General features: G+C 42.1%; 1 protein-coding gene across 3 annotated transcripts in view; it reads right to left on the reverse strand.

Annotated features, from left to right (window-relative positions):
• The window catches only part of pdzrn3b (PDZ domain containing RING finger 3b), a 100,883-nt gene extending 76,434 nt beyond the window's left edge, over positions 1–24,449 (reverse strand). Inside the window, exons 1-3 of one of the 3 annotated variants that reach the window (XM_085159327.1) lie at positions 23,576–24,449; positions 16,472–16,558; positions 14,512–14,619 (exon numbers count right to left, since the gene is read on the reverse strand). In XM_085159327.1, coding sequence (XP_085015453.1) covers positions 14,512–14,619; positions 16,472–16,558; positions 23,576–24,289 — 909 coding nt within the window. In that variant the 5' untranslated portion in view covers positions 24,290–24,449. The other 2 variants (XM_085159329.1, XM_085159328.1) reach the window with 2 other exon arrangements.
• Between the last annotated feature and the right edge of the window lie 3,372 nt (positions 24,450–27,821).

Genomic DNA, 27,821 nt, shown 5'->3' on the forward strand with positions numbered 1-27,821 from the left:
ATTAAGCTAACCAGCACTAAAAATCACTCCTGGATTAGATCACTACGATTTGCAGCGGTACAATACCAACAGTGCCGTGTTCATCCCCTCCAGCTGACATATAACTTCACACATCAGTGCTGCAGACAGGCAGTCACACGGCCCCTCCCCTCACTAGTAGCTGAACACGTTAACAGTAGCTGACAACACTGAGCAACGTGTTATAAGGAATTCTGAGAGTTCAGTAAAGCTCCCGTTCAACAACACTAAAACACTGCTGGTGCATACGTTAGCATTAGCCATTTAACTATTAGCATTTACCCTTCTATTAAGTTCTCATTAATGTAGCAAGAACTGGACATGGCTAATGGCTAACAATGTTAATGTGGAAGCTAGGCTGCAAATGCTATCAGTCCGACCTGTCACTAACAAAGTCAGTAATTTAACACGATAACAGTTAAGTGCAACTAACAATGTTTGTTTTTACATGCACTTAAGTCCCAGATTAAAGCTAATAAAAGTCCACCAGCAAGTAAACAGAAACAGCAGCATGCTACCTTATCAATTATATTTGATCAGCAATGAAATGCTTTGCTTTCGGTGACTTGGCACCAAAAGGTACCTTGGGACCTTAAAAAAAAAAAAACCTTGTCACTGGTTGACTTTTATAAAAAATGAATGCCGACTCTTTTTTTAACTATTTTTTTCTCCTACGGGTATCAGTATCGAGTTTCAAACATCATCAATTGCTTTTAACAAATGATCCCTGACAATGACAAAGGATCAATGAATCTAACAGTTATTTTATATTCTTCATTTTAGAAAGGTGAGCTCTTAAAATCTACAATTCCTAAACTGTGTATGAATCCACTGTCATGACTACATATGTGCGTAGTCTCTCTAACTGTCTGAGTAACTTAACCAACGAGTACTTTGGCTCTTTCTTTAGTTTTATGGAAATGCTGTTAGGCAAGTTGCACTTAACCTTTGCATAGATTAAAATGCCAAAGACTTCTTAGAGAAAAACTAACATTCTGAGTAGTAGACATCAGCGATTCAGTCTTCTTCTGAAGCATATCCAAAGATCCTGTGGCCTCTTTAAGAAAATACTATCTAAAGTAAAACATGATTTCATCTCTGCTCAATGTTCTGGACTCACTGATGTACACATAGACCTAAATACTTGAGGACACTGCAGACAAAAACAATGTCTGCCTTACCCTGCAATAGTTTTCCATCTTCCCTCTTGGCACATGCAGCCTCCTTCCATTTATTTTTAGGGTAAACCTTCACAGATGGAGCAAATGTGGAAACTGTAGTGACAAAAGGCTTAATATCCCAGTATTTAAAAGTAAGCCCAAGGCAGCTGGGCTTATGGTGTTATGAGTGTTAAAAGAGCCTACAATGGACTTACAGAGGCCTATTGTCCAAGCAGAATTGGCATGACGTTAGAGACATTACACATTCAATTACACTTCTTTTTCATTTCTTGGTCTTTCTGACTTTCTGCTGTGAGACTACTGTTTTCATAAGATGGTTAAAGAGGGAAAACATTCCCTTTCAAGTTAGCTGGGAATTCTTACCCAGGGGAATATGCTTTACCACCTGCATATATCAATCACACAGCGAGAATATGGAGGGAAGAAGAGGGGAAAAAAAACTGCTTGGATCTCTCTCCAACAAGCAGACAAAATGGCTGCGACTGCGCGTCTTCTGGCGTAGCGCTCTGGCGAAATGCAACATATTCTCGCGGAGGTTCTAATCAAAGAAGCACTCTGTTAACACGGAGTAAAGGTATCTTTATTGATACCTTGGCATTGACCTTGGCACGGGGCTCTGAGCTCTCAGTCGGTGGTCCGGGCCTTCTCCTGAGCTTGCCGGTGATTTTCTCTGCCTCAGAGCTATCGTATGTCATACTCTACAGGAATTTGTGGATACAATCTATTCAGCCCCAGATACACGGTGCACCGTTTTCAGGAGAGCACAGAATCCGTAGTGGATCAGGGTTAACAGAAGAGACGAGTTATTAAACATATGCTTTTAATAAAGAAGAATAACAGAAGTGCCAAATCAAGCCAACCCAAATTCCTTTTTTTCCTCCCCCAACTACATAACTAAACACCTTTTCACAGATGGGCTTTGAACATTGTGACTAAAGTTAAATGAGCTTTTTTTAAGCCATCACTAGAAATATATTACTCTGTGATACAGAACATGTGGGATATATATTACAGCACAAACACAGGTGGAATCAGAGCACAGAGAAGTGTGCACTTGGAGAGAGAGCACCTGTACTTTCTCAGAGAAAAGGGGAGTATCAAGAGAGAGCACACTGTACGTCCCACTATAGAATAACTCATCCTCTTGAGAGCAGGGGGAAAAAGTAAGACATAAGCAGGGATGTGTGAGGGAGGCGCCTGCAGAACATCTCTCTCTCCCCATTTCTCCACGTCCCTGAAAAGCTTGCTCAATGAGCCGGTTCCGACCATTCCTCCGGGCTGTTTGTCAAAAAGGAAAGAGGAAGTCTTGAATGAGATAGAGAGGTAACACTTGAAAGGGAACATCTCTCTCAGGGGAACAAGAGAAAGGCCAGAGCAAAGCGGCGTAACTGAGATGGAGAGCCACGCCGATGAACAATGCTTTCTATTTGCACACATTTGCATAAGAAAAGGCAGCACAGCAGCCACCAGTTCCCCTAGTCGGCCGGTGAAAGGATGGGCACGCTAGACCTTCTAAAGAGGAGCTGGGGGAGAATGGGAGTGGTGAAAGAGGGGCGTGTTGTCAGGATTAGCTGGTAGAGTGAAGAAAACATTTTGATAAGGGACGCCAGGCTTCCACTTCTCAACTACTGTTGTGAGTCTAACTGAAGGCATGTTGTACCACAACAAAGTGCTGAACACCTCACACTGAGGGGAGGTGCCAAACATGTGGAAGTTTAAACAGGTGTCCAGGTGTAGGTGTAATGCTGATGTTGCACTGCATGACTGCTGTGCGCAAAAATGTTACGGTAGGTATTTGCTATTAATTTCGTTAAAGAGAAAAATGATTCCACTTTAAATTTCATGCTTATATTCTTGGATGAGAATAAATTGCAACCATTCAGTCCATCCTCTGTGTGAAGCAAGCCATTTTAGCTTCCTTCTGTCTCGTTTTAAACCAACCATCTTGCAATTGGCTGCCCCTCGTAATCAAGTTTTAATCAGGAGGTGGGTGGGGCTTCTAGGCTCCAGAGCAGAGTTCCTGAGATGGCCATATTAGGGATCCTTTCAAATAATCCCTGGGATTACTTGGAGATTCGCTGAGCTCATTACTTGAAACTCAAATAATGTTCAATATGAGCCTCCACTTTCATAACAGTACATATGTGACAGAGTATAGGGGGGGAAAAAACCCAGACAATGGGTCTCCCTTTAAGTTGGCATGTGTTGTTATATCCCAATTAGCCCAGATATTACAGAACATCTGTCTGTACAGGAGGGACAATTATGCACAGTGATGTCAACCTTGTGTGTTTTGCATCTGTTAAATCCTAATGGAGCCTCAAAAAAAAGAAAAAAAGGAACCTAACATCTGCTGGCAGTGCTATCAACGGCCCCTAGTGCCGCAGCAGTGTGCAGTGCCTGATTAGGCTCACTTCAAAAACAGCTTCAGACAAAGTTGTTGTCATTATGCAAGGAAATGTTATGTAGTGTGACTAATGTTGGAGTGACTGAGTCGATCTGGTGGGTTAATTAAAATGTAAGCAAATTTCCGATGCCATTTGGAGCACGAGAATAGAAGTCGTCAATATGGCACAATATGAGAACTGTTAAAAAAAGAAATAAAGAAATAAAATCACACACTGCAAGCTTACTCTGACACGCTCCTGAATACATACTTTAATTATTGGCAAATGCAATGGTTTAATCCAGTCACATTTGATCTGGAATACCAAGACTGACAGCACGACTGATGCGCTTGATAGAGTGCAGGCGTGGACTACAGCTCGCCACGCTACATTCATCATGCGCTGCTTGCTGTTATCGGTTGAACGGGCAGCCACCTACGGCACGTCCCTCTCGCCTCGCCAAGAATGTAAAGTCTCAGAAAGCCAGGAGGCTTAATGCTAAAATCAATACCTCTGACCCTGGACTCCTCCTGTGTTGTCCTTGCTGATGGTCAGTCGTGGACCTTTTAAGTTCCGGGGAACCATTAAGTTTAATGATTTCAGGAGTTAAGAAGAGATGAAGTGTTTCAGAACGTAGGGAGATCTTAAAGGCGGGCAGACTTGGAGAAGCATGAAAAACATCTCTGATGTCGCCACACAGAGGAAAGTGAGCATGATTAACAAGCAAGTTGAGATTAGAGTCCTACAGAGCTGTGGGAAAAGAAACGAAGTCCGCTTCATCATCTCGCTGGAACGACGACTGTAATCCTTCCATATGAGAGGAAGACAAGCACACTCTGGCACTTTGATTGATGAGCAAAATCTATAGCCTATAATCTGCAGGAGGACCGACGCTGGATCACACGGTGCCACACAAACCATGTTTAAATCACTGTCAGTAGCAATTTCCATAGAAACAAATATACAGAGTGTCTGCCGCCAACAAACAAGGGATGGAATCCATGTCATAAAACAGGAAAGTCCCTGCGTATCAACGCACCGGTCGTAAAAAAGACTTGTGTCAGGCAAGAAACAACTGCAGGCACCGTTCGGCTCAATTTCTACTCTACAAAATGGAACAAACAAAAGCTGTATGCATAATAACATCTTACCATGTATTCTTAAGTTTACTGCCGAAGCTCAGCAGCCTGTTTCCCCACTTAATTGATTTCCCTGCAAGGAGTACTCCCTCCCTCCCTCGCCAGTCCCCCTTTATTTTATTATATGCTCCTATCACAGTTCACTGGAGTTCACTATAGAGGCCTAATGTTACATGTTACAGTAAGTACTTTCAGTCTTTTTTTTGTCAAAGACTTCAAGACTTCTGGCTTCTTTGCAGCAGAAACCAAGCAGAGAGATTTACAACTTCTTAAAAGTACTAACAGCAAGTTTTTAAACTGTGGTCTGCACAATGAAGAATAAATCTGCTGACGACTGTCATCGCTTTCATTAGGCTGATGGTTTTAGGACTGCGCCACTGTTTCAGATCTGCTCTCTTGTGAGATCCCTGCTGTGATCGTGTCAAATATTGAGAAAGCTACGCGCTATTTTTGGTGCAGCTGAACGGATGACGGGAGGACTGAAGTTTGAAGTGGCAATGTGCGTACTAAACTGTGGTCTTGCAGTCTCCCCGGGGAAGGAGTTACGTGTTTTCTTGAACTGACTGACTATTTCCAGTTTGGAGGGGGAGCGCTGCTGTTTGATATGCAATAGAAATTATTAAATTGTCGTGTTCCAAAAGGGAAGAAAAAGGCAAATCACAGAATCAACAAATCGCTGTGGTATAATTACTGTGACTCGTGTGCCTTTTTGTTGCTATTTAACAAGGCAATTTCACTGATAGTCTCTACTATGGTAGAAAGCGAGCGTGAGAGAGAGACCCGGGCAGGAACAGCGAGAGGGAGTGGGCGGTGATTAACATGCTAGAGTCAGGATGCATTTCAGAGGGGCACTGGGAGGAAACGACGGGCCATTACAGCACAACTAAGGGTCTGTTAATCAGCCTATTAGGGTTTAATTGAGGGTAGTTAATTAGGAGTCGGTGGGCAGTCTGTGCTCGGGGGTCAGGGGCTGACATGAGAAGCAGCTGACAGAGCAGCCGGAGCTGATTGTTGCTGATGTATTTGCACAACGCCAGTGATTGATTGACAGGAAAATTGGTCTAAATTGCACCTATCTGTTCCTACCCGTTCTTAAACCTTTTAGGAACCATAAATTAAGCCCACTGTAGCTGTGAGCGAGGGAGCCAGTCGGGACTGTGTCGGAGCAGAGTGAGCGCATTTACAGTGCGCCCCAGACTGTATGTCTCCACAAAAAATCATCACGCGCCTGCTCGCCTTTAAGGGCAGAAGCTGTTTAAAGTAAGTGGAAAATACAATTAATAAAAAAATAAACAATAAAAAAAAGCATACAAAGGGAGCAGCTTTCTGGCTACAGTGAAGTTTAAGCACACCTCACACTAACGCTACACTGACATGACTCCACATCTTAAAAATCTAATTTTTTTCCCCTCTCCCCCAATATGGAGTAGTGGAAACAAAGATGTGCTTGTCCTTGTTTCTTAAAGCCAGCTCTGCATAGGGCACTGGCTACCACCAGAAGCTGATTATGGACTCTTTTAAAGTTAGATTTGATTTAATGTCCTGCTCTTGCCTCAGCTGGACCACGGGGGCACAGGAATGCGGCCCGCTACTAGGATTGGTCCACGTAGCCTGTGGTGGATTCATCCTGTCCAGGGCCAGTCAGGAGCAACAGAGCAGGGCCACATTCAGCTCGCCTATCTGGGGAATAAACACGCCGTTCCCGCACAGGGGCCCAAAATCCAATAAAGGGCCGGACAAAGGCCCGTTTCTTGCCTCAGAATGCCAAACAACATGTGATCCCCTTAAGGGAAATAACTATGTCTGCTCCTCATAGGCCTCCAGGTCAGAAATAACGCCTGGGGAACTTCTTAACACATGTCCTGTTAGAGAGGCCATGTGCAGATTCAACTGGTTAGAGACAATAGGGGACAAGCCAATCATACCAGTCTGTCATAAGATGGCATTAAAAAAAAAATTCAGACATGAGCAACAAGCCAACAAATCCCACAATTTTAATCGCCTACTACATCAACTCCAATGAAACCGAGCTTTGCCAGCAAACAGTATCTGAAGGGAAACAAATGACAGGGTCGATGACAAAAGGCAGCATTTTGCTTTTGCTGGTCCTCACACCAAGGAGGAATAAAGGGCCATTGACACCCGTGCTTCGAACTCACCTCCAACAGAGCTCACTTCACATTTCATGTCAGTCACTGCTAAATGCTATCTGGCTGGGTTTTATGCTCCCTCTGACCTGGTGACTTGATACTCAAGGAGCTGCGGGGAGGCTTTAGGTGTTTAATGCTCGACTGTGGGCAAGCACACAACTCATACAGTGTCAGGGCTTAAGGAGCGTTTCTGTGGCTGAGATATATTTGTGGTGCTGGTGGTGGTCAGGGTATAAAACAAAGATGTTTTTCTTTCAGACACTGAAGGGAAAAAAAATCAGAGTTGAGGTTTTGGAAAAAAATATAATTTGCTTTCACTCAATTAAAATAAACCAGTTGACACATATTACAAATATGTTAAAATTGTCTTTATAATTGTAAAGATCACAAAATGAAGACCAGTGCTTATTATTTTGTAGATTTCAGTTTATTGTTCTCTTTAGTGTCTTTTACTTTGAAAAATTTGCTCAAAGCACCTACTGGTGTCAAAGATTCATTCATTCACTTTTAAACGTGCACACTTCGATAGCTCCAGAGTGTTTCTGTGAGATTTCTGGACTCGTTCCAAACTATCAAGTCGCATCTCTTCGTCTTGGGTGAGTTTTTAATGGAACAATTTTATCTCAACCTCCTTACTGAAGCCAACCAGAAAAAAAGGGCGCACAGCCTGTTAGTTTAATTAGTAAGCTATCAACGAGACTTCTAATCTAACAAACCCCTCCTGGCTCACAGCCTACTTGGTCTCGAGACTATAAGATAAATGATCCCGCTCCACTTTCAACCTAATCGCTCGGTTACTCTTGAGTGATAATAGGAAAGTAAACTGCACTGAATTTTTTCACATTCGGTGACAGACTGCAAGTTGTTATGGTTGCCCAGAGATTGAGCGTGCGACATCATCACCATGTGGGCAACCACGTTCAACTGCAAGGTGACTGCGCTGGTCCAAACAGTCACAGTCTGACCTGACTGACTGTAATCACTCTCAGAGAGACTGGTGATGGTTTGCAAATAATCGCTGACTAATTTATAACCACAGACAGATTGAGTGGAACGCGTTGGCAAAGAGACAGTCTGCAATAACGAGCGCAACTCATCTGTGACGTGGCTTCTTGCAATAGGGGACTACACTCCACAGGTTGCAAACTGTTTGGGTTGCTATATACAATCCAGGTTGCTAAGAGCCTCTGTAATTTAGCAGTTAAATTGTGGTTGTCACTATTTTATAGAATTTATTTTTATTTTTTAAACATAGATGTAAGCAGTTAAGTGAGTTTGTATTTAATGTTAACTTTTATGTATGTAGACAGTAAACAGATTATCAATTTTTGCTGCACAAACAATGTAATTGCTAACTTGAGCTCATTCGGCTGCAAACTTATAACGGACCGACTCAATCCTTATCGCCGTCCCGACACACCAAAATCACTTTGAAGACAGAAACTGACTGCAATTTGTCACCGAACTGGACCCATTTGGGAAAGAACCATTAACAAGGCAACAAGATTGCAAGTTCATCATATATGATCACAGTAATGTTGGTGTGAAGGTGTGGGAGCTGGAGGTGTGGATGTTTTGATCGTTAGGTCTAAGCATCAGACAAATATTGTGTTAGCTGTTCCTCTCCAGCTAACACAATATTTATATGAATGTGTAGAAGCTTTGCTTTGAGCTTCTGGTGCCTTTTGGATCATATTGTGCTTATTTTCTAGTGAGTGACACTCTAATGTTTTATTAATCTGTTACTAAGACTACAGTAATTAGCCGCCAGTTTATGACTTCTCCATCCATCCACCTCCACTCTCTCTTCTGGTCTTTTTTAATGTTATTTTTATTTGTTTGAAACAGGACTTTATAATTTTCACAAAATAAAGACTTCCTGTTTTTATACATAGACAAACAGCCATAGCATAGCTGTGGGAAAGTTAAAAAACATAACCAAGATTTACCATAGAAATAATGATCTACAGTCATATATTATACAACCCAGTTCCAGAATTCTGGCAAAGTGTAGGAGACCTTTGAGCCCTGCAGCTAGTACCAAGTAAGAAGCTGCATATGTGCTGCCTTAATAAGCACTACAGTCCTATATTCTAAATATTGACCTGAAATTAATTCCTCAAGCTGTAGCATCTACGATGCAGTTAACTTCAGCTCCAAGGCCAAAGCCCATCGATTATTCCAACCTGAAGTAACATGAGCTTGTGTTAAACATAATAAATATGACAGGGTGTTTTAGGACTAAAACTCAAGTTTACACATTGTTACACTTTCATATAAATATTGTGTTAGCTGGGGCACATTCCTGCTGGCTAGCCACTGTTCTGATCAAAAACACAACAGGCGTAACACATAGAGGCGGATATGTCCTAGTGTAGGGCTGTGCGATATGACCAAAATCTCATATCCCGATATAAGAATTCTATCGTCCGATAACGATATAAATCACAAAAATGTAACATTTTCTGTAAATTCTGTGAATCTCGGGCAGCTCGACTTGCGGGAAGTGTTTCCAGCTGCGCGTCATGTAGCTGGAGTCGAGTGTTAACGGATGCATGAAACTATACATTTTTAGACATGAGTTGTAACGGCCGCCGTTTTCTTTGTGAGTATTTATTACACGGCGTGCTGCGGGGAAAAGCCTGTTCTAACGTTTGAGTCTAAGGTTTATTTTTTAGCACTTGGCGGCTCTTTTTGACTTCTTATCCGTAAATAATTTGCTCTTTCACGTGATTCAGTTTATTTTGAAAAGTCTCAACAGGATCTTGAGCTTTATTGTGAAAGGTTTATGTGGAACATAAACAAGCGGACACGCGAAGGTTTTACCGTCGCTGTTGCTAACGACAACGCATAAAAACAGGCGCTTGTCCGTCCGTAGTGTGGTTATATTAAATATAAGAGAAAGAGAGAACTTTAAGAAATTAATATAACCACTACAGTGACCATCAAAAGGATGAAAAAAATATTGCCGTAAACTGTTTATTTTGCGACACCACGAAACAAACAATAGCGTAAAATGAAACTATAGACGTTTTTATATCGTCATCAGATATATATCCTTATATCGACCAGCCCTATCCTAGTGTCTGTTTATTTTAAAGTAACTGTTTCTGTTCACCTTCTGACCTAAACAAACAAACAAACAAACAAAAAAAAGCCTTGCTGAGGTTTTACAAGGTGACATTTACAACAGCAGCCCAGGCGTCTCCGTTCTCTTCCTAGCTTCACACTTTGGAGCCTACACAGAAAACATCCCGTTCACCCTGAGAGCTCAGGGGCAGCCATCCTGGGATTGTGACACTGGCTTAGTCATGTTGAAAAGCAAAGAGGCTTGAAGAGAGTGGAAGGTCATTTATGTAGGAAAACGCACAGCAGCAAGAGGCTCTTTATCTGTGTGAAGTGAGGCTGAAGACAAAATGCTGGGATTACATTTACACGAGAAAAACATTCTTAATCAGATCTAAAAAGTCAACTCATGCCCGAAGACATGATTAGGGAAGTCGGGTACCAGTGCGAGGTTCAATCAGAACTTATTTATCAAATCCTGGCACAATCCTGGCAGATCCTGACCAGAGTGCTAAGATTCTGCAGCTTGCAGAGAGGTGAGCAAAAGCAAACACAACTCAAGGTTGTTGTTTTTTGGGTTTTTTTTTTTAAAAATAAGTGTCTGAACAAGAAGGTACTCGTGTGCTGATTCATACCAGCCTGCAGCTCGGTTAGAGGACAGCCATCTGCTGTCGCACTCCCCCGCTAAGAGCCTGTTATAGAAGGACAAGCCACGAATCATCAGGTACATGTTACATCCATATAGATTTACTGGAACTAACACTTCTACTACAGAAAGAGAAAACGGCGGGGCTGATGACAGCGCTGCCTCCACAGGTGCACGAGCTTTTCACTGCTCCGTAATGTGATTGGTCCTTTACAGAGCAGTTGAACCCCCATGGCAGGATTGTGAAGGGCTGTCAAAACGATCCCGTCCACAAGCTTGCAAATCAGATTTCATGAGTTAGGAAAAAAAACAAAAAGCTAATTTTATTTTCCATTTTCACTATAATGGAAAATGAGGACACTGATGCTAAAAATAAAGGATTCCACATTTATTAATTATTTCTTATTAAAGCTGTATTAATCAATATTTTTTCCCCTCTTAGGGCAGAGGAAATGTGCAAAGGTGCATTATGAAAAATCGTTTACAGTTACAACCCACTGAGAATGACTGAGGCTTTTTAGAACCTCTTATAGCCCAGATTGATATTCAAACTCCAGTACTTTGTTTTGCAAGTAGCTTATCAGACTCGCAAACAACACATGAGTGTTGGCTTGTTGATGAACACAGCAGAGCATCAAGCAGTTAAAAAGACCGATGGCAGAATTAAAAGGAAAGCAAATGTTAGACTTATATTCTTAAGGCTCAGCCAATTAGAGTAAAAATAGGACAGCAGCCTCCTTTTGAAATAAATTAGCGGTTGCCTGGTGACTGGGCTAATTTGTTTTTTGCTGCCTCTAAACAAGACATCCCAACTCAGAGTAAGTGCAATCGCTCTCAGACAGATTGGTGACGGTTTGCAATCAATCTGAGTCAGATTCTTGTTACATTCCTCTGTGTTGTTGAGCGTCATCGCTTTGCAGACATGTAGCCATCCTCTTCTCTCTCATTCCATTTCAAATCTATGAGGTGCTGCTTGGACTGTGAATGAAAAAGTTAATGTCAATTTCTGTATGTGGGCACAGCAACAGGTTTCCATCAGATGGCAACAGGCAGCTTTTACCAGTTTATCACAGTTAGTTACCGTGTTAACGCAAACAGATTGCATCTAACTGCCAACTTGATTCCATTCAATTACAAATACACAGCAGAACGATAGACCGACCCACTCTTATTGTTGTTTCGTTGCCATCTTCATGCATCAAAACGTGCTTTGAAGACAGGACCTGACTTTGAGTGGTTGTAGAACTGGTTCCTGTCATTGAAGCATTCATTTCAAAGACAGTGATATTGCACATTCATTGCACACAGTCCCATTAGCTTTGGTTGTGCATTAGTCTGCAACAACTCTTTTCCCCGAATGTGACTGTAGCCTTAAATGTATGGCTAAAAACATGTCTCCTAAAGACAGCTACTGGTGCTCACTGAAATAAAAACAAGCAACTTTATAAGATCGAAATGTGTCAGTGACCTTAAACCTTTGATAAACTTTAAATTTCTACGAGCCAGTTCAAAATTCAACTCTAAGATAAAAGCCGAATTTTAAACTGCACTGAGATAAAATGTCTGCTTGATTTCACCATCTCGACTACTTCTCCCAAGAAAAACTATTTACTTGTCTCATGCAAAGTTATCCTTGGACCACTTCAGTCAAAAAAAAAAAAAAAAGATTGTTAGTTTGTCATCTGTTTTTCACTTTTCCATCTACTTGTCTAAGAAAAACGAGCTAATTTCAGAAGTAAGAACATGGATTTAAAAACCAATCTGAAGATATCACCTTGGCCTCGGGGAATGTTCGGGCAGGCAGGAGGATTAAAAAGATAAACTGGAAAATTACTCGTAAAAATTGAGCGGCAATGATTAGCTGTGGGCCTAATCAGAAAAGGAAACCTCACACCCCGCCTGATATTTACACATCCTGCAACCATACTGAAAAGCAGCACAGATATAATTAAACAAAGGTCTTAAGCAAGCATGACTTCCACTACTACTACTACAAAAAAGGATAACACAGCCGTCACGGATATCATATTTTATGTGCATGAAAAACGATCTCTGGTAAAACATGAGATACACCAGGTTTGACTGTTCCTGCAATTCCAGCATACATCACAGGATGCTAAACAGGACACAGTTACAGGCTGCTTGGTTTCTACCAAACACCGTGAAACTGCCTTAAGGCACTTGGGCTTCATCGTCTTTGATTCTCGACAGCAAACAAACAAAGTTCACAGACCCAGTCACCTCAGGTCCAGAATAAAAGCTGTGCAACAGCAAATTGTGTTTTGATGGCACATTTCTTATTGTGGTCCAGGAATCCGTGACATTGTACTTTCTTGCTTCAACAAAAAAAAAAAAAAGCAGCCTTGGAAATATAAGCTGCCTCGCTCTCAGGTTTCCCTTCCGATGAATGGCGTAAATGTGAAGTATCGGCCTTTAACAGTCTATTAAATCTGATGATTTATTTGCTGGGTATTGTATGGCAATCCCTCACTTCTCGTCAAGAGAAGGTTACTTTATAGGAACCTGTGCTACCTCCTTAGGCCTTTCCTGCACTGGAGAGAATCCGGGACTTCACCTACAATAGCACGAAAACAATATGAAAAACACGAGCGAAGCATTATCCTATAGCAAATTCCGTCCTCTCCGCTCCGGATTGGCTATCCCAGCATTAAACCCCATAGATACACCTTCTCAAGTAACCAAATACAGTGACATCTGGCCCATTAACGCATGCATCCTGTGCTTACGCGCGCCCAGGCAAACATGTGCACGCAAACTCATAAAGCCAAGCAGGGCAGATGCTCGCAAAGACACACACTTGTACACGTTCGTGTGACATATGAGCTAATCTCCCCACACATCAGCTAGCAGCCCACGGCAAGTCCCTATAGGTCTCGAGTCGCTGATCTCCGAGTGGCTTTTTTGGTTCAACCCGCCCTCGTTACGAGGTCTTAAGTCGCAGAGAGCACCAAGACACTTGACCGTGTTAGCTCAGGAGGTTTAAACCAAAGACAAGCACATCGTAACATCTCAGTCACGACGTCGCCAGATTTACAACCATATTATTTGGAACAACAGCGTGAGGCTTTCTCCAGAGGACTTGTGGCATTTTTTCTTGCAAGTAGTTAGCATTCGACTGCATAAATGACAGGATAGAGCGATCAGCAGAGTCCAGATGTTGGGAGTCTTCTTTTTTTCGTGTGTGTAAACACTTTCCACAAGCGTCTCTGTGAGCAATGAGCTGGTCAAAAATGCTCCGGGGGCAATTTCACTGAGGTTTAACAATAAAGCCAGCGACAAGCCATATTTGTCATCTTGCGGCCGGCGGTAATACACACTTGCAATTGACATAAACGACTCATTTCAAAGCAGCCGTTGTGAGCGATTCTGGTTGACAACCGTTCTATAAAAGCAACCTTTGTGATGCCGAGTTTTTCGATGGATCCCTCAAGTTGACCTCAGGGTGAGCTGGCCTTTCCACATCAAGTTCTGTTTAGAGGCGAAAGGAGGACGCTTCATGGCAGCTCTGTCGAAAGGGATTTATTTGCTGGGACGAGAGAAGTAAAAGACATCTTTTCCTCTCCCTCACTATCAGCCAGCAACAGTAAAGACAGACAGCCTCGCCTCAGGTTTATCTCGGCCTATCTGCAATGATGCCCTACTTGACATCGCCTATGTCGACTGCTAGAATCGCATCAGAGACGTTAACCGTCTGCAGGATTGACTTTCGGGAGCGCCAATAAAAGGCCAAAATGCTAATTCAGGTTCCATGTGTCACGCATTGCGTTCAGCTTGAGCTCAGAGCTCAAACATACACAAAGATGGAGTTGGTGTTTCTCCCTCTTTATGGTGCAGACAGTCATTACATCAGTAGTTTCCCCCCCTCCCATTTACATGAAGCATTACAGAGGAGGACACACATACCTCTATTATTCTGTCGTGGATCTGAAGGCCTCCCTCTTTGTCTGCTGGACCTTTCTCCACGATCTTGGACACAAAGATTCCTTCATTCGAAGTGCTGTCGTTGTCGTCCTGCGGGAATAAATTGCAGGCATGTTCAGCGGATTAATGGAAGCACAGCGCTCACAGGGCTCGTTAAGGAAAGGAAAGCCTATAGAAGTCTCAATAAATCGCGCAATAAAAGTACTTTTAAAAAACACTGGAAACACTGGGCTTGGTTGTTGTGGGCAAAACCACATGAGCGTCTGTACAACGCTTTGCAAGCCTACAAAGTTGAAGGTCTAGCTCACCCAAATAAAGAAAAAAAAAAAAAATCCCAAGCAAACTATTGCTGCCACCCCTATAAATGACACAAACAACATTTAGTTTGGCCTTGAGATTTAAGGGAGATTTCCAGTGAATCCACAAAATTTTACTGCCAGCAGTTTCTTTTACTGGCAGCAGTAATTTCCAGGCAGATATCTCAAAATCAGGGCACACAGAAAACAAAAATATCTGGAAGGCTCAACAGCAACAAGACTAAGTGAAAAAATATGGCTTTTTGCAATTTGTGTGAAATGCCCTTTTAACCCTACCCTTGAGTGTGGACTTAGGGATAAGCTTTAATTTCACATGCTTCCCAGGCCTTAAAGGGTTGACCCTGGCCTACAGAAGGGCCTAAATGTTGACACGCGGACATGCTGTAGGGGCATGAAGTAGCCTACATCCGACTCTGTGGCCGTGACCCCAGAGTCAGAGCTAAGTCTGGGTTAACAGCTATGTTAGCACTCTCTTTAAAACCACATGTAAATGTGTACCGCACTCCTGCTGGGCTCTGTGACACAACTACATTTTACTAGGTACTTAAAGAAACCCCAGAAGTTACAGAACAGATGCTAATTAATAATTTCTGGTCTGCTTCCTCTTTCAGGGACATCGTGTACAGTGTTAACACTGCAGTGCTTTTGCTGCAAGTTCCACAACATGCCTACTACTACTTTGCCCCACCGCTATCACATGAGCTGCAGACAAACAAGCTCATCTAGGAGACCACAAAACCTGGCAGTTGATTGCGCTCACCATGCCATACCAGTATAACAGCCACATGAAACACACATGTCAAAGGCTGCTAGGATATTAGCCACTTCCAATTCTAATGAGTAGCTTCTTACACCACCTGATGATTTGAGGCTCACTAGGAAAGCAAAAGCCAAGTATTATCTCCGCTGTCGTACAAGTTTGATGCATGGCTCTGTCACAGCGACTCCACGAGCGAATCTACGGTTAAATGTCGATCTTTTTATAGCTTCCTGCTATAAAAAGTTTTACTGCGATAATCTATGTCACTGCTGAAAAGTGCGTCACTGTGGCTGTGGAAAACCAAGTCTGCAACAGTGGAAGTGAAACGGATACGGCGTTTCAATAAGACCTCGGCTGCAGAAAGAAGCTCCGTGTATGGGAGATGCCAGCGTTGAGATATTTTCCAACCCGTCACTCGGCAGAGCGCGTGGCATCATTAATGACTTTAACTTCAGGGGCCTCGAGGCAGAAAGCGGCTGAGAAAAGTTCAGTCTGGGTTTAAAAGACCCTTTCCTCTCCTCTGTGTTTACCTCACCACCAAAATCCCCTCAATTAGAGACAAAACAACTGTGGTGGAAGCCATAATCCCAGATTTAACTCCCATAAAAGTAATTATAGTTTTTTTTAATCTGTAATGCCAAATCCGCTAAACCAGACCAATATATAAACACAATAAAACTTGATAGATGCGGTCCATCTATCCACAGTCAAAAAAAACAGAAAAACATGCACGACTGTCTAAGTTGCGGCAGTCAGCACAGAGGAGGCTTGTGGTACTTCCACTATTTGCCATTTGACACTTGGCTGATCACCGGGGAGGGGGTGGGGGAGATGGAACCTCCAAGTTGCTCAGCTTTCAACCTACCACGCATGGCCTTCCTCCTATGATGTTAAAACCCAGAGAGCCGCCCTCACGAAGAAGGACAACGGTCACGCTTTTAGTCTCGTCTTCCTACAAACAGACAGGAGAGACACACGTGAGCAAAGAGATGGCAGGAAGTTATTCAACATATACAACAACTCAATATTAATCTTAATCAACCTTTTTATTCTTTTAAATTAAAAGAGTGAAACTTTCAAAACACAGGGGCTATATTGTACCCATATTTTGATAGCATCTGTCTAACTTTCAGGTTGTCTTCACCAGCTACAACTGCTGCAAGCAAACAGATGTTCCTAATTCTCTGTGGTAGCCCAACAACAAAATAAGAAACTATTGACTGCTGTCAATAAACTCTCTTCATGCCGTGTTTGTCATTAACATCCAGCTAAGCATGGTTTCTTCAAAAGAAAACATCACTTGCTGCTCAAAATGGCCAAATACTCACTACATAACAGAAAGCAAACAAACACTGTTAGCTTAGTAGCCAGATCTTTTCAGCAGTTCCTTGAATCTTTTGGTTAGACATCTTTGTATATTATGGTACTGCTACTGCTGTGTAACTATTAAAGGAAATCTTATGTGTAAAAAGTCCAGCACGTGGCCAAAAGAACCGGGCCGCCAACACATTACACCATGAAGCTCCCAGCGCACCATTTTTGTGCTGGTGTTAATGCCAGAGGACGTTTGGAACTCACCAACCTCGCTCTGTAATTTTACATAGTCTGCCACAGCTGCTGGAATATGCATGTCCATCAATCTGCATGTCAAAGTACCCTGAACCTCAAGCTGCCCCCAATGTGCCATCAAAGTGTGAGTGCATGAATCTTAGGCTACATCCACACTAGCCCTCCGGTATCTTTGTTTAATTGGTCACATGACTAAAATGTGTTATCGTTTTCGAAAAGGCTCCGGGTTCACTGTCCACACTGCAACGTGAAAACAGTGTTTTCAAATGTATCTGCTTTGGCGAGCGTTTGAAAACGCTGCGTTTTCCTTGACCGAAAACGCCGTCTCAGTGTGGACGGAAGACCAAAACGGAGAGAAAAAGATGCATTTTCAAATGAAAACGTATTAGTGTGGACATGGCTTTAGGCAAAGCACTTATGTGTATGTATATGTGTGAATGAGTGAATAAAGACTTGTACTAGAAAACGCTTTGAGTGCTCAGCTAGAGTAGAAGCACTTCACAAGTACCAGTCAGTTTACAAATTAAGCTAGTCATTATTCAAGTTAACTCTGAATTACTTATCATAAATGATTTGATTACAAGTAACAGTTGTGCATAACTAAAAACAGACAACTTCAGTCTCAGGCCGACAACCATTTTTAAAAAAATGCCAATCCAGTGCTAGCCAGTGTTGGTGTAACATATGAACTACAGCATCAAAGTATACAGATTACTTGTTCGTTGTAACTTTAAAGTCAAAAGGTCAGCTTTGTAATTCAAATACTGTCATTTTATTCCAATGAAGGAACTGGTTGCTATTGAAGTGTTCCAACATTTCCCTGCTCCTTTTGTTATGCAGAGTGGAATCTGGCCATTGAGCTGGTCAGCATGTGAAGGTCAGTTAGTGAGATGGCAGAGAGATTTGCAGTTACACAGTTGGAGCATTCGCATTGTCCTGACCCAGGGTGATAACAAGAGTCCGTCAGCTGCTACGAAGCTCAATTCCTCGTGTTGAAGAAGTACCTGCAAGCTAAGCACAGCTCCACAACATCACTGCTGAGGAGGACTAAGATGCTGGTGCTACAGTTCAGTGAGTTTCTTTCTAGTTAGGTGGTGGACAAACTGCTGCCTATATCAACCTGTTAGGCAGTGAGCTAAAGTGGACAAACTCAGGTAAATTTACAGTGGGTTACACACCTTCTGGACAATATAAATGAGCACAAGATGGTACAAATTTTTTGCTACAACATAACAGCTGGTATGTAGTTTCTAATGGCCGGAATCTTGTAATGTAACAAGTTACTTTAGCTTCTTCAAATTTCACCATTCTCCAGGGCTTAGCCAGCACACCCAGCCTGAAATGATGACCAGGTCAAAGAAGAGAACCGCTCTCTCACGAACCGTTGTCCTATGTAAATGAATACACCAGCGGGCCTCTTGACTCAGAAGCTACATGACATGAAAACCTCTGGGAAACTCGCAGAGTCAGCCCTTAATCTGTTTTTTTAAGGAGGACTTAGAGGGGAGCTATGAGGTAACATAATTTCAGCTGCCGCTCCAGTATTCTGCAAAACACTGAGACTAAATATAAAGCAGATATTACTGGCATGTACAGCATCCTGACTGCCATATAGCCTAAAAACACCAGCATGTGCAAGTCTGGCCCTGCAGGAATGTGCGCTTCTGTCACGACAGCATTAGTGGCACATGCTTCCGAATTATAGTGAACTACAGCCGTCGCTGTCAACAAGAAGACAGTTGGGCATTATGCTTGTTGAGACAAAGTGGAATTAATATGACAAATGAAAAGAAGGTACAAAGCAATTGGCTTTTCCATCCTCTTCACTTATGCTGAATGTGTCACAGGCCTCAAAACAAACTAGTCTTCACATTTCATCCACAAGAACCATTAAAATGAACAATTATGAAGCTTTTCTTTTTTTTTTTCCCCTTCCCCTCTCTTCCCTTCTCACCACATCTGCAAACACTCTTAACAATGATCCAACCCCCCAAAAATGAAGTAAACGTCTTCAGGATGAGGTTGCAAATTTACTAAAACATCAGGTGTGCTTGAGTTATATTAAAGACTAAAAAGAAAAACTGATGTGCTAAACACCACAAATTCAAAACAAAACCGTGGAGACACAATGACATGGGCGCTATAGCAAGTAAACAAAAAAACCCAACAAAACTTTATTGGTGAGGTAAGAAATGGCACGCTGGCAGTGAAACTTTAGTCTGCTGCTCACTTGTGACTTGGCACACTCACGGTGAGCCTTCACCTCAGTACTCGTCACACTTTCCGAGTCTGTCCTCCATCAAGCTGCCTTCCCCCTGTCTAACTCTTAATATAGTTCACCTAATTATAGTGTAGGTACTGTAATACAGAACAAAAAGGGAACATATTGATTTATAAACTACTGGCATGTGGTCAAGAGACAGAAACTCGGTGACCTTGTAAATGTAGGGCAGTTTACCCCATTAATGAGGCAGTGAAGTCTATTTCAAATCAATGACAAGGATTATCACTCAATGCTAATGTATATACACAAAGGAACCAGCAGCCTAATGCATTTTTATTAGACGAAATGGGCATCTTCATTGAATACATGATGGCTTTTGTTAATGTGGTCTGTCATGTTCAATTGATAGCCACGCTTGTGAAATAACTAATAGCTTCCATTATTCTGTTAAGCTATCTCACAGAGCCCTGCTTTAAAAAAAAGTCCACAATTAGCCTAATCAGTTTGAGGTCACAATTACTCCAATCAAATTCAATGCAGGATCGATCAGTTTGATGTCTTGTGATTTTAAAAGACACTTGTTATTAGATCCAGAACCTTTAATGCTGTCGTCTGCCGCCAAAGGGGATCTTGGTTCAAAAACACAGATCCAATCCTTTATGGAGAGTGTGACAACACTTCTAACAGCCCTGCAATGAGCCACAGTAAAGATCTGAGCTTTTTGTTCATTGATTTTCCATCAGTTTTATTTGTCTTTCTTGCATTTAGTATTAAATAATCTTTTTTTAAATACCAGTCAGTTACTCCTCATCTCCCAGTTTTTGGCTTTAAAAAACATTGAAGTTGAGAAGTGGTGGAATCTCTAAACCATAGGTGTCAAACTCTGGCCCGCGGGCCAAATTTCGCCTGCAGCCTAATTACATTTGGCCCGCGAAGCCATACCAAATTACTATTAGAGCTGGCCTACTGGTATTATACAGCTAATATATATATTGTTTAGTATTAAGCTTTGCTTGTTCCATGTTCAGTTTTTTAGCAAAACGTGTTTGAGTCCATAAGAAAAGATTCATTCTTATATCTGGAGGAATAGATATACTTCAATAAATATTAATGTTAGCCCGTGACTTTGTTCCAGTTTTGAATTTTGGCCCACTGTCTATTTGAGTTTGACACCCCTGCTCTAAACTAAAGTAAGTTGCCAGTCAGCTGTAACAATGGACTTGCATTCATCCTTTGGTAGTGATCTGATGATCAGTACTCAGCAAAAGTTTTGAGCCAACACTCTGTTTGCTAGGACATTGGGAAATAGGAGGCAGCGATTTATTGAAACATGTGCAAACATACAGGAAAACACAGTTTATAAGCCAAGCACAGAGTTTGTGCAATTCTAACGAGCTTGAAAACTAGAATTTGCTAAGACCACCTTTATTCTTCAGCACACCCTGAACTAGCTCTCCAGGCTTCCTGAACAACATTCAGAGCTCTTCTTTGGATGTTGGCTGCCTTTTGTCCTGTTCTCTGTCAAGATGCTTCAGTAATGTTGATGTCTGGGCTTTGGGGTGGTGTTCCACAGTCTGTTTTTCTATCCAGGTATGTGTTTGGGAACACTGTCATACTGAAAAATTAAGTTGTCGCCAGTGAGATGTTTTCCAGATGGTATTGCATGGTTGATCAAAATCTGACTGTACTTTTTGGAGTTCATAATTCCATCAATTTCGACAAGATCTCCAACACCACCAGCTGAGATGCAGCCCAAACCATGACGGAGCCCCCAGCATGTTTTACAGGTACCAACACTCACTTTTATACCTCTCTCCTGACCTTTTATTTTTGTTTCAGTAATTTGAAACAAAATTTTCAAATCTGAATTCCACAGCCCAGAAGATGGTTTTCAGCTTTTCAGTTGTGTAATTTAGCATACTTCAGTCTTTCGTCCCCGTTTCCCTTCCTTAAGAATGCCACCCTCCACTGAGACCATTTCTGATGAGGGTTCAATGAACAGCAGATGGGTTAACTGCAGGGCCAGATGCATCTCTCAGGTCCCGTGTCAGGACTTGTTATATTTTTAATATTTTTTTAAGGACATGATTTTCAGCTGCTGTTTGGTTAGTTTAACAGGCTTCCCACTTCTCCCTTTGTCTACTTTCAAAATCTCTGAAAATGGTCAAGTGCAGAGTTGAAACCGAGTGAAAACACCGCAAATATCCAAAGAAAACTTCACAAAGCCTGGACAGTGCCAAAAACCGCTTTAAAAAAGAAGAATGCCACAAAGGTTGCAAGGAAGTCTGGCTTCTTTAATATAACCTAAAATATAAAGAAATGTCAGGTAGCCTGAGACTTCTGCATAATACTGCATGTCATAAAACTGCATTAAAACCTTTTTTCCCCAATGATCTTTTGAATTGTGAAATGCACCTCGCATTGGATGCACTCCATTTAGCGCGTTCCAGGTCCGTGGTATTGTGAATGCTGGCTCACTAGCATGGCTTCAAAGGAGTATGCCCATCAGACAAGTCATTACCTGGGCTTTTGCTGCTTTGGCATGTCAAAATATCCCTTTTCGGAAATTACCAATAACACACTGATGTAATTAGGCTCTTGATTACTGAAATCATGAGGAAAAAAAAAGGGAGCAAAGTTTTTGGACAGACTGCCTCTAACAGCTAATCCCAGTTCATATTCACATTTGTGAGAGAACCTCATTCCTGTTCACTGCTTGACTGGATCCAATGAAAGGCCTTTCGAGATAGAAGAGCTTTCTTTCTTTCTTTCTAACGAGTTGCAATATCACCCACAGATATTAAATCTCATCCTCAGAAGAGTTCTCAACCATTCCTGTATCTCATACATATGTTCAAAGCATGCCTCAAGTGCAGACGTTATTCCTTCTGTTTTTGCGTTAGCACAGCCACAATGGCAATAACACACTTAATGTAGAGCTCAATGGCAGGACTGAGATGCCGCTGTCAAATGAGCTATGATAACTTGCTGCGCTACAGGCCCAGGAAGCTTCTTTATACCAGCATGAGCAATTTCCCGATTTGCCTGCATCGGTGCATTTGATGCGCAATTTACCAGTCTACTAGAACACATTTTACTGGGAGCTGAGCCCATAATGAACAAATGAAAGCACCCAGCAAAAGCAGGGGGAGCAAAAGAGAGGGAAATCTTTGATAGGTGATTTATTAAAGAACTTCTGGGGCATAAAAAGGGTGTATTTTTTTTTTTTTTAAAAAGCACATCCCATTCATCCATATTTCTACTAATAATTATTTCTCTTCTAAAACAAAACCCTGACCACTCCCATTTGCTAATCCCAGCAGCAGTGCAAGCACCATACACTAATTCAATTCATTACCAGATTTATGAACTCCTGCATCCTTTATGATGTTGATAATGGGCCACTGGGTTTATAAATTTGAACCATAAAACATCCTTACATCAGCTCTTCCTCAGCCACATCCCCCCCCCCCCTCGCAGGGGCCTTGCACAGATCAGGCTTTACTGTTTTTAAGGCCTTTCGGGACCTCACAAGCCCTTACTAGCTCATTCAACTTTGGTGCCAGCAACTCTGCTGCAGCCCTGATTCTAATTTGTTATGATGGTCTCGGGGGAAAGGGCGAACATCCGATGACAAAAAGCCTCAAACAAGCATGCTGTGAGGGGGTGAGGCATTATAACTGCAACCTGGTTCTTGTTGTGTACAGAACTGCAGTAAATATTTAGCCCTCCCCCCACCCCACATTTACTGCCAGCTGGCCAAGAGGCACAGCTGACATCCATGTCTCAAAGCAGGCAGCCAAGGCACGAAGTTCTCCTGGAAACACCAGGAAAAAAAGGAAAAAGCAGAATCGCCAACAAGATTGACTTCCTTTTCCAGTTGGGTTGAAGTTAAACAAAAAGGCAGCCACCCAAACAACAAGGAGGCCCAGTTAAAGTGACATTTTAAGAACTCCCATAGTGCCGACAAAAACATGCTGAGGAAGATATTTTACAGCCTCTAAAAGTTGGCCTTAAGGCAATTGCCTTATGCGCAGTGCATGTCAGGATCAACTTTAAGTTGCAGTGGAATTATTTTATTCTCACGGAACACAGATTTTCCAGGAGTCACACTGTGGATGACAGCAGGGAGAAGCTACTGGGAATCACTCAGAGCAAAAAACTTTTCCTGCTTACCTTGCAGGAGAAAGCCACGGTCTTGGTGAGGGAGTCGATCCTCTCGCTGTACTCTGTGAATTTCTTCTGATACTTGAGCGCTGTCATCTGCAGCTCGCTGTGCACGGCGGAAAGTTGTGCCAGGAGAGCCTTCTCCCTCTTGTTGGCTTCTATGGTCTGCTTCTTGAACTCCCTATCCAGGATGATCATTCTGCACTGCAGCGCGCTGTTGTGCGCCTTCAGGGCTCTCAGGCAGCAGTGGCCATTTGATTTCTGCTCCTTTTGGGTGAGCATCAGCCCGCAGCCGCTCTCGCAAACCCCCACCGGTCTGTAGTCGCACGTCTCCCGCATGTGAGCATCCACGTCCCGCAGGTTGAGCACCTCGCTGCATCCTCTGTTCCTGCACTTCGCCGGGGAGTAGTCGCACATCTCGGCGTGCTCGGCCAGATGCTGCAGCTTCACCACGGCATCGCAGCCCCTCGTATGGTTATCGCATTTAATCTCCAGCTTCAGGATGAGGTTCTTTAGAGGCAGGACGTGGTTCAGCTCTTTGGTGGAGATCCGCTGACATTTGACCGGGCAGCTGCTCTGCTGGACGACCCAGGGCAGCACGCAGCCGGAGCAGAAGACGTGACCGCACGGAGTCGTCAGCGGGTCCTCCAGGACTTTATTGCACAAGTTGCATTTGAAATCCGGGTCCACAGTCCCCTTGAAGCGGTCCAACTCGAATCCCATGGTTTCCCTAAATCCAGAGTCAAACTTGTGGACTCCCCACCCCCGCAGATCTAAGTCGGAGGAGCAGTGGGGCGTTTTTCTCTTAGCTGGTCATTGGTGGAGCGTTCGCCGAGACCTACTTGCTCCGAGCTCTCCTCACTGTCTAAACTCTACTAATTGACCGAGACTTTTTGGTGCCTTCAGGACCGCCTCGTACGCGAACCCTCTAAAGTTAGAAGTTAGTTTTTCACCCTGAAAAATAAACATATTTCGTTTCCTTTGCACGCAAAAAATTGTTTTTTGTAACTGCAAAGGAAAAGGTGAAATCAGGAAAAGGTGACAATTTTTCAGGGCCGTTTATGACACGTAAAAGCAACAATTTCTGAACCAAAGTGTGAGAAACGGCAAACTTCTTTTATTCCGTCACAATTCAGCCTTTATTTCTACATTTGGAGCAAGTTACAGGTGATCTGTGCATGAAAAACATCAAATTCGAACGCATCTTCACTTCGTTTGCGTGACTTCAGATTTTAAAATCTACACTTCTGATAGTCAGTGAAGGCGACATTCCGAAAGTTTTCTGCCGTAACTACTCTACTAACGGCGCACAGAGTACTCAGCCACTGGGATAAAAAGTAGCTTACGCATTTCTTTTCAAATAGAAGAATGAAATAAAGATGAGATGTCATTTGTTTATCCATGTAACCAGTGAAAATATATTTTTTCTTATTTATTTCTATTTATTTCTGCAAAAAATAGAGTCTGACTAATAGTTTTGGGAACTAAAACTATTAGTCTAAAACTAAAGTTTTCAAAGTTTTATTGTCATATGCACAGTAAAGAAACATGTTTTCCTATACGATTACATTCTTCCTTTGCTATCCGTGACGCCAAACAGCAAAAAAAAAAAAAAAAAAAAAAAAAAAAAATCCCATATAAAATAGGTAAATAGAATAAATTATCATTTAAAACAATACAAAGAATTATAAAGAACTATAATGAGTAACGGTGCGGTTATGAGTTCACCTACCAATGCCTTTAGGGTAATTTTTTTACTTATATACAAAGTCTGAATTGTTTAAAAAAGAAAAAACAAAAAGAATATATCATTCAAATGTTATATAAAAACAATGATACAATACTTTATGAAATCCCATAAACCTATAAAGTCTACGCCTGTATATTTAGAGGATAAACAGCCATTTCATTTCATAAATGTTAGTTTATGAATGTTACTCACCACACAGAGGGTGAGCGTTCAGGCATGCACAACACTTGTGAAAACAAGCATCTTTGGAAGGACATTACCCAGTACAACCACAAGAGAGACTTCAAGTTACAACACACTTTAAGAGGGGATAAGATCAGGTAAAAGTTGGGGAAATCAACACAGATCACAATGCGAGGTATGACAATGAATATCTGAGGCGCCGCTGAGGGATTCGTGTTTGAACACACCTCTCACCAGAGGCCTTATTTAAAGAAAGCACGATATTGTTTTACCACTTTGACACTCTGATCTGAGTCCACTTCCAATACCAGCAGGAGGGCATGTAGCTCTGAATGCGTTTGAATTTTAACGTAAACTCCAGTGGACACACTGGTTTCGCCCTAGAGAAGGAAAAGAATAGCCTCTGTTGCTAAAGCAGACAGTCTGTGTCGGACCTGACCCTGCCGTGATTAGATACCCATTCCTACTGGTTGCCTCCTCTTTCGGAAATCCAGTTTTATGCAATGCCATGCTCAATAAAACCTTTCCATATGTGCGTTATCCAGAACTAAAAACACGGGCTTATCAAAGACTTCATGGACAACGCATGATAGAGAGAGTCTGAGCTCGTGGGTAATCCTACACTGATGTTATGGGATGGCTTAGATGGAGTGGAATAAAAACTCCCTGTGCAGAAAACCTAGAAGATTCTTGTACTGTATATATTACAGCATATGATTATATTGTATATTTTTTAGCCAGTATTCTTCAGGTCATGACTTCATTTTTTAAAAAAGATCATCTTTAATACACTTCATGCGTTTTGAGTTAAGAAATGTTTAGACAGATGTGGAAAAATGAATGGACGAGAAATGAAAAATAGAGGGCTGGGGTTTTTCTTTAGCACCGTTTCTTTAGCAAGTTTTCACAGAATAATTGGATTTTTTTTCCCATGCTGTTACACATCAGCTGTATAAAGCCATATATTATTTCACAGTTCGGAGCTTGAGGTTGCTATTAAATCCTGTGCTCGGAACTCTGCAGAATTTAACCAGCAACCTGCCGGCCACGCTCGGGGTTTTCAACCTGTGGACCAAACTACAGGCTGTGATTTATTATTTCAGTCCGGGAACAAACAACCTGCCCGTCTGTGCGTGGATGTTTACTGTGAGAGTTGGTTGTTTGGTCTGCCTCACTGGCAGGAATGTTTGCTCTCAAAATGGAGTGAGAATAAATTAGCAGTTGTTTGTATGGGCTTTTGTCGGAGCTGGAGCAAGCTCAACTTCTGGAATTTTCATGGTACAGTATGTTAAAGAAGCTGCTATCTGGGGGACTTGTCTGCTAAGGAATGCTTGTGAATGTGAAGTGGCAACAGGGGCGGTTTAAACGAGTCCATGTTAGGCTGCGCCAAAAGACAGACCTCATCCCTGTGGAGATAAGAGTTAATCCCACTCCTCCGAGCTAAACTGTGAGTGAAGCATCAGGACAGACTGGGCCTGAATGCTCCCACCAGGCCTCCAGGTTAAAATAGTGCTGGGAGATAAAACCCAAGCTTACACTTGCTTGCCTCTATTGTGACCCTAATTCCTATATAAAGAAATAGTTTTTGAAATATACCCATTCTTATGAGAATAAGAAAATAAGCAGGCAGCAGATTTTGTCATGCAACTCTGGGCTAAGCTACAGCTAAGAGTCAGGTTAGCTTAGCAAAAAGACAGGAAGCAGGGAACCTTTCTAATTTAGCCAAAAAAACAACAAAAAACAACAACAACAACAACAACCAAAAAAAGACATGGAAGTTCAAGCAAAGATAGAAATCAATAAATGTACATCAGCAGAAATAAGATAAGGGTTTCTACAGCAAACAAGACAAAAATACAACAATAAGTAATCAGAATAACTTCTGGTAGAGTTAAAAGAACATTAAATTAGAAATATCCTGTCTCAGAGTGACGCTGAAAAACTAGTTCATGCATTTATTACTTCCAGGCTGGACTACTGCAATTCATTATTATCAGGATTTCCAAAAAACTCACTGAAAAGCCTTCAGCTAATCCAAAATGCTGCAGCAAGAGTACTGACAGGGACTAGAAAGAGAGAGCATATTTCTCCTGTTTTGGCTTCCCTTCATTGGCTTCCTGTTAAATCCAGAATTGAATTCAGAATCCTGCTCCTCACATACAAGGTCTTAAATAATCAGGCCCCATCTTATCTTAATGACCTTGTAGTACCATATCACCCTATTAGAGCACTTCGCTCTCACACTGCAGGCCTACTTGTTGTTCCTAGAGTATTTAAAAGTAGAATGGGAGGGAGAGCCTTCAGTTTTCAGGCCCCTCTTCT

The sequence above is a fragment of the Neolamprologus multifasciatus genome, chromosome 5 (assembly GCF_963576455.1).
Source record: "Neolamprologus multifasciatus chromosome 5, fNeoMul1.2, whole genome shotgun sequence".
Classification (NCBI taxonomy): Eukaryota; Metazoa; Chordata; class Actinopteri; order Cichliformes; family Cichlidae; genus Neolamprologus; species Neolamprologus multifasciatus.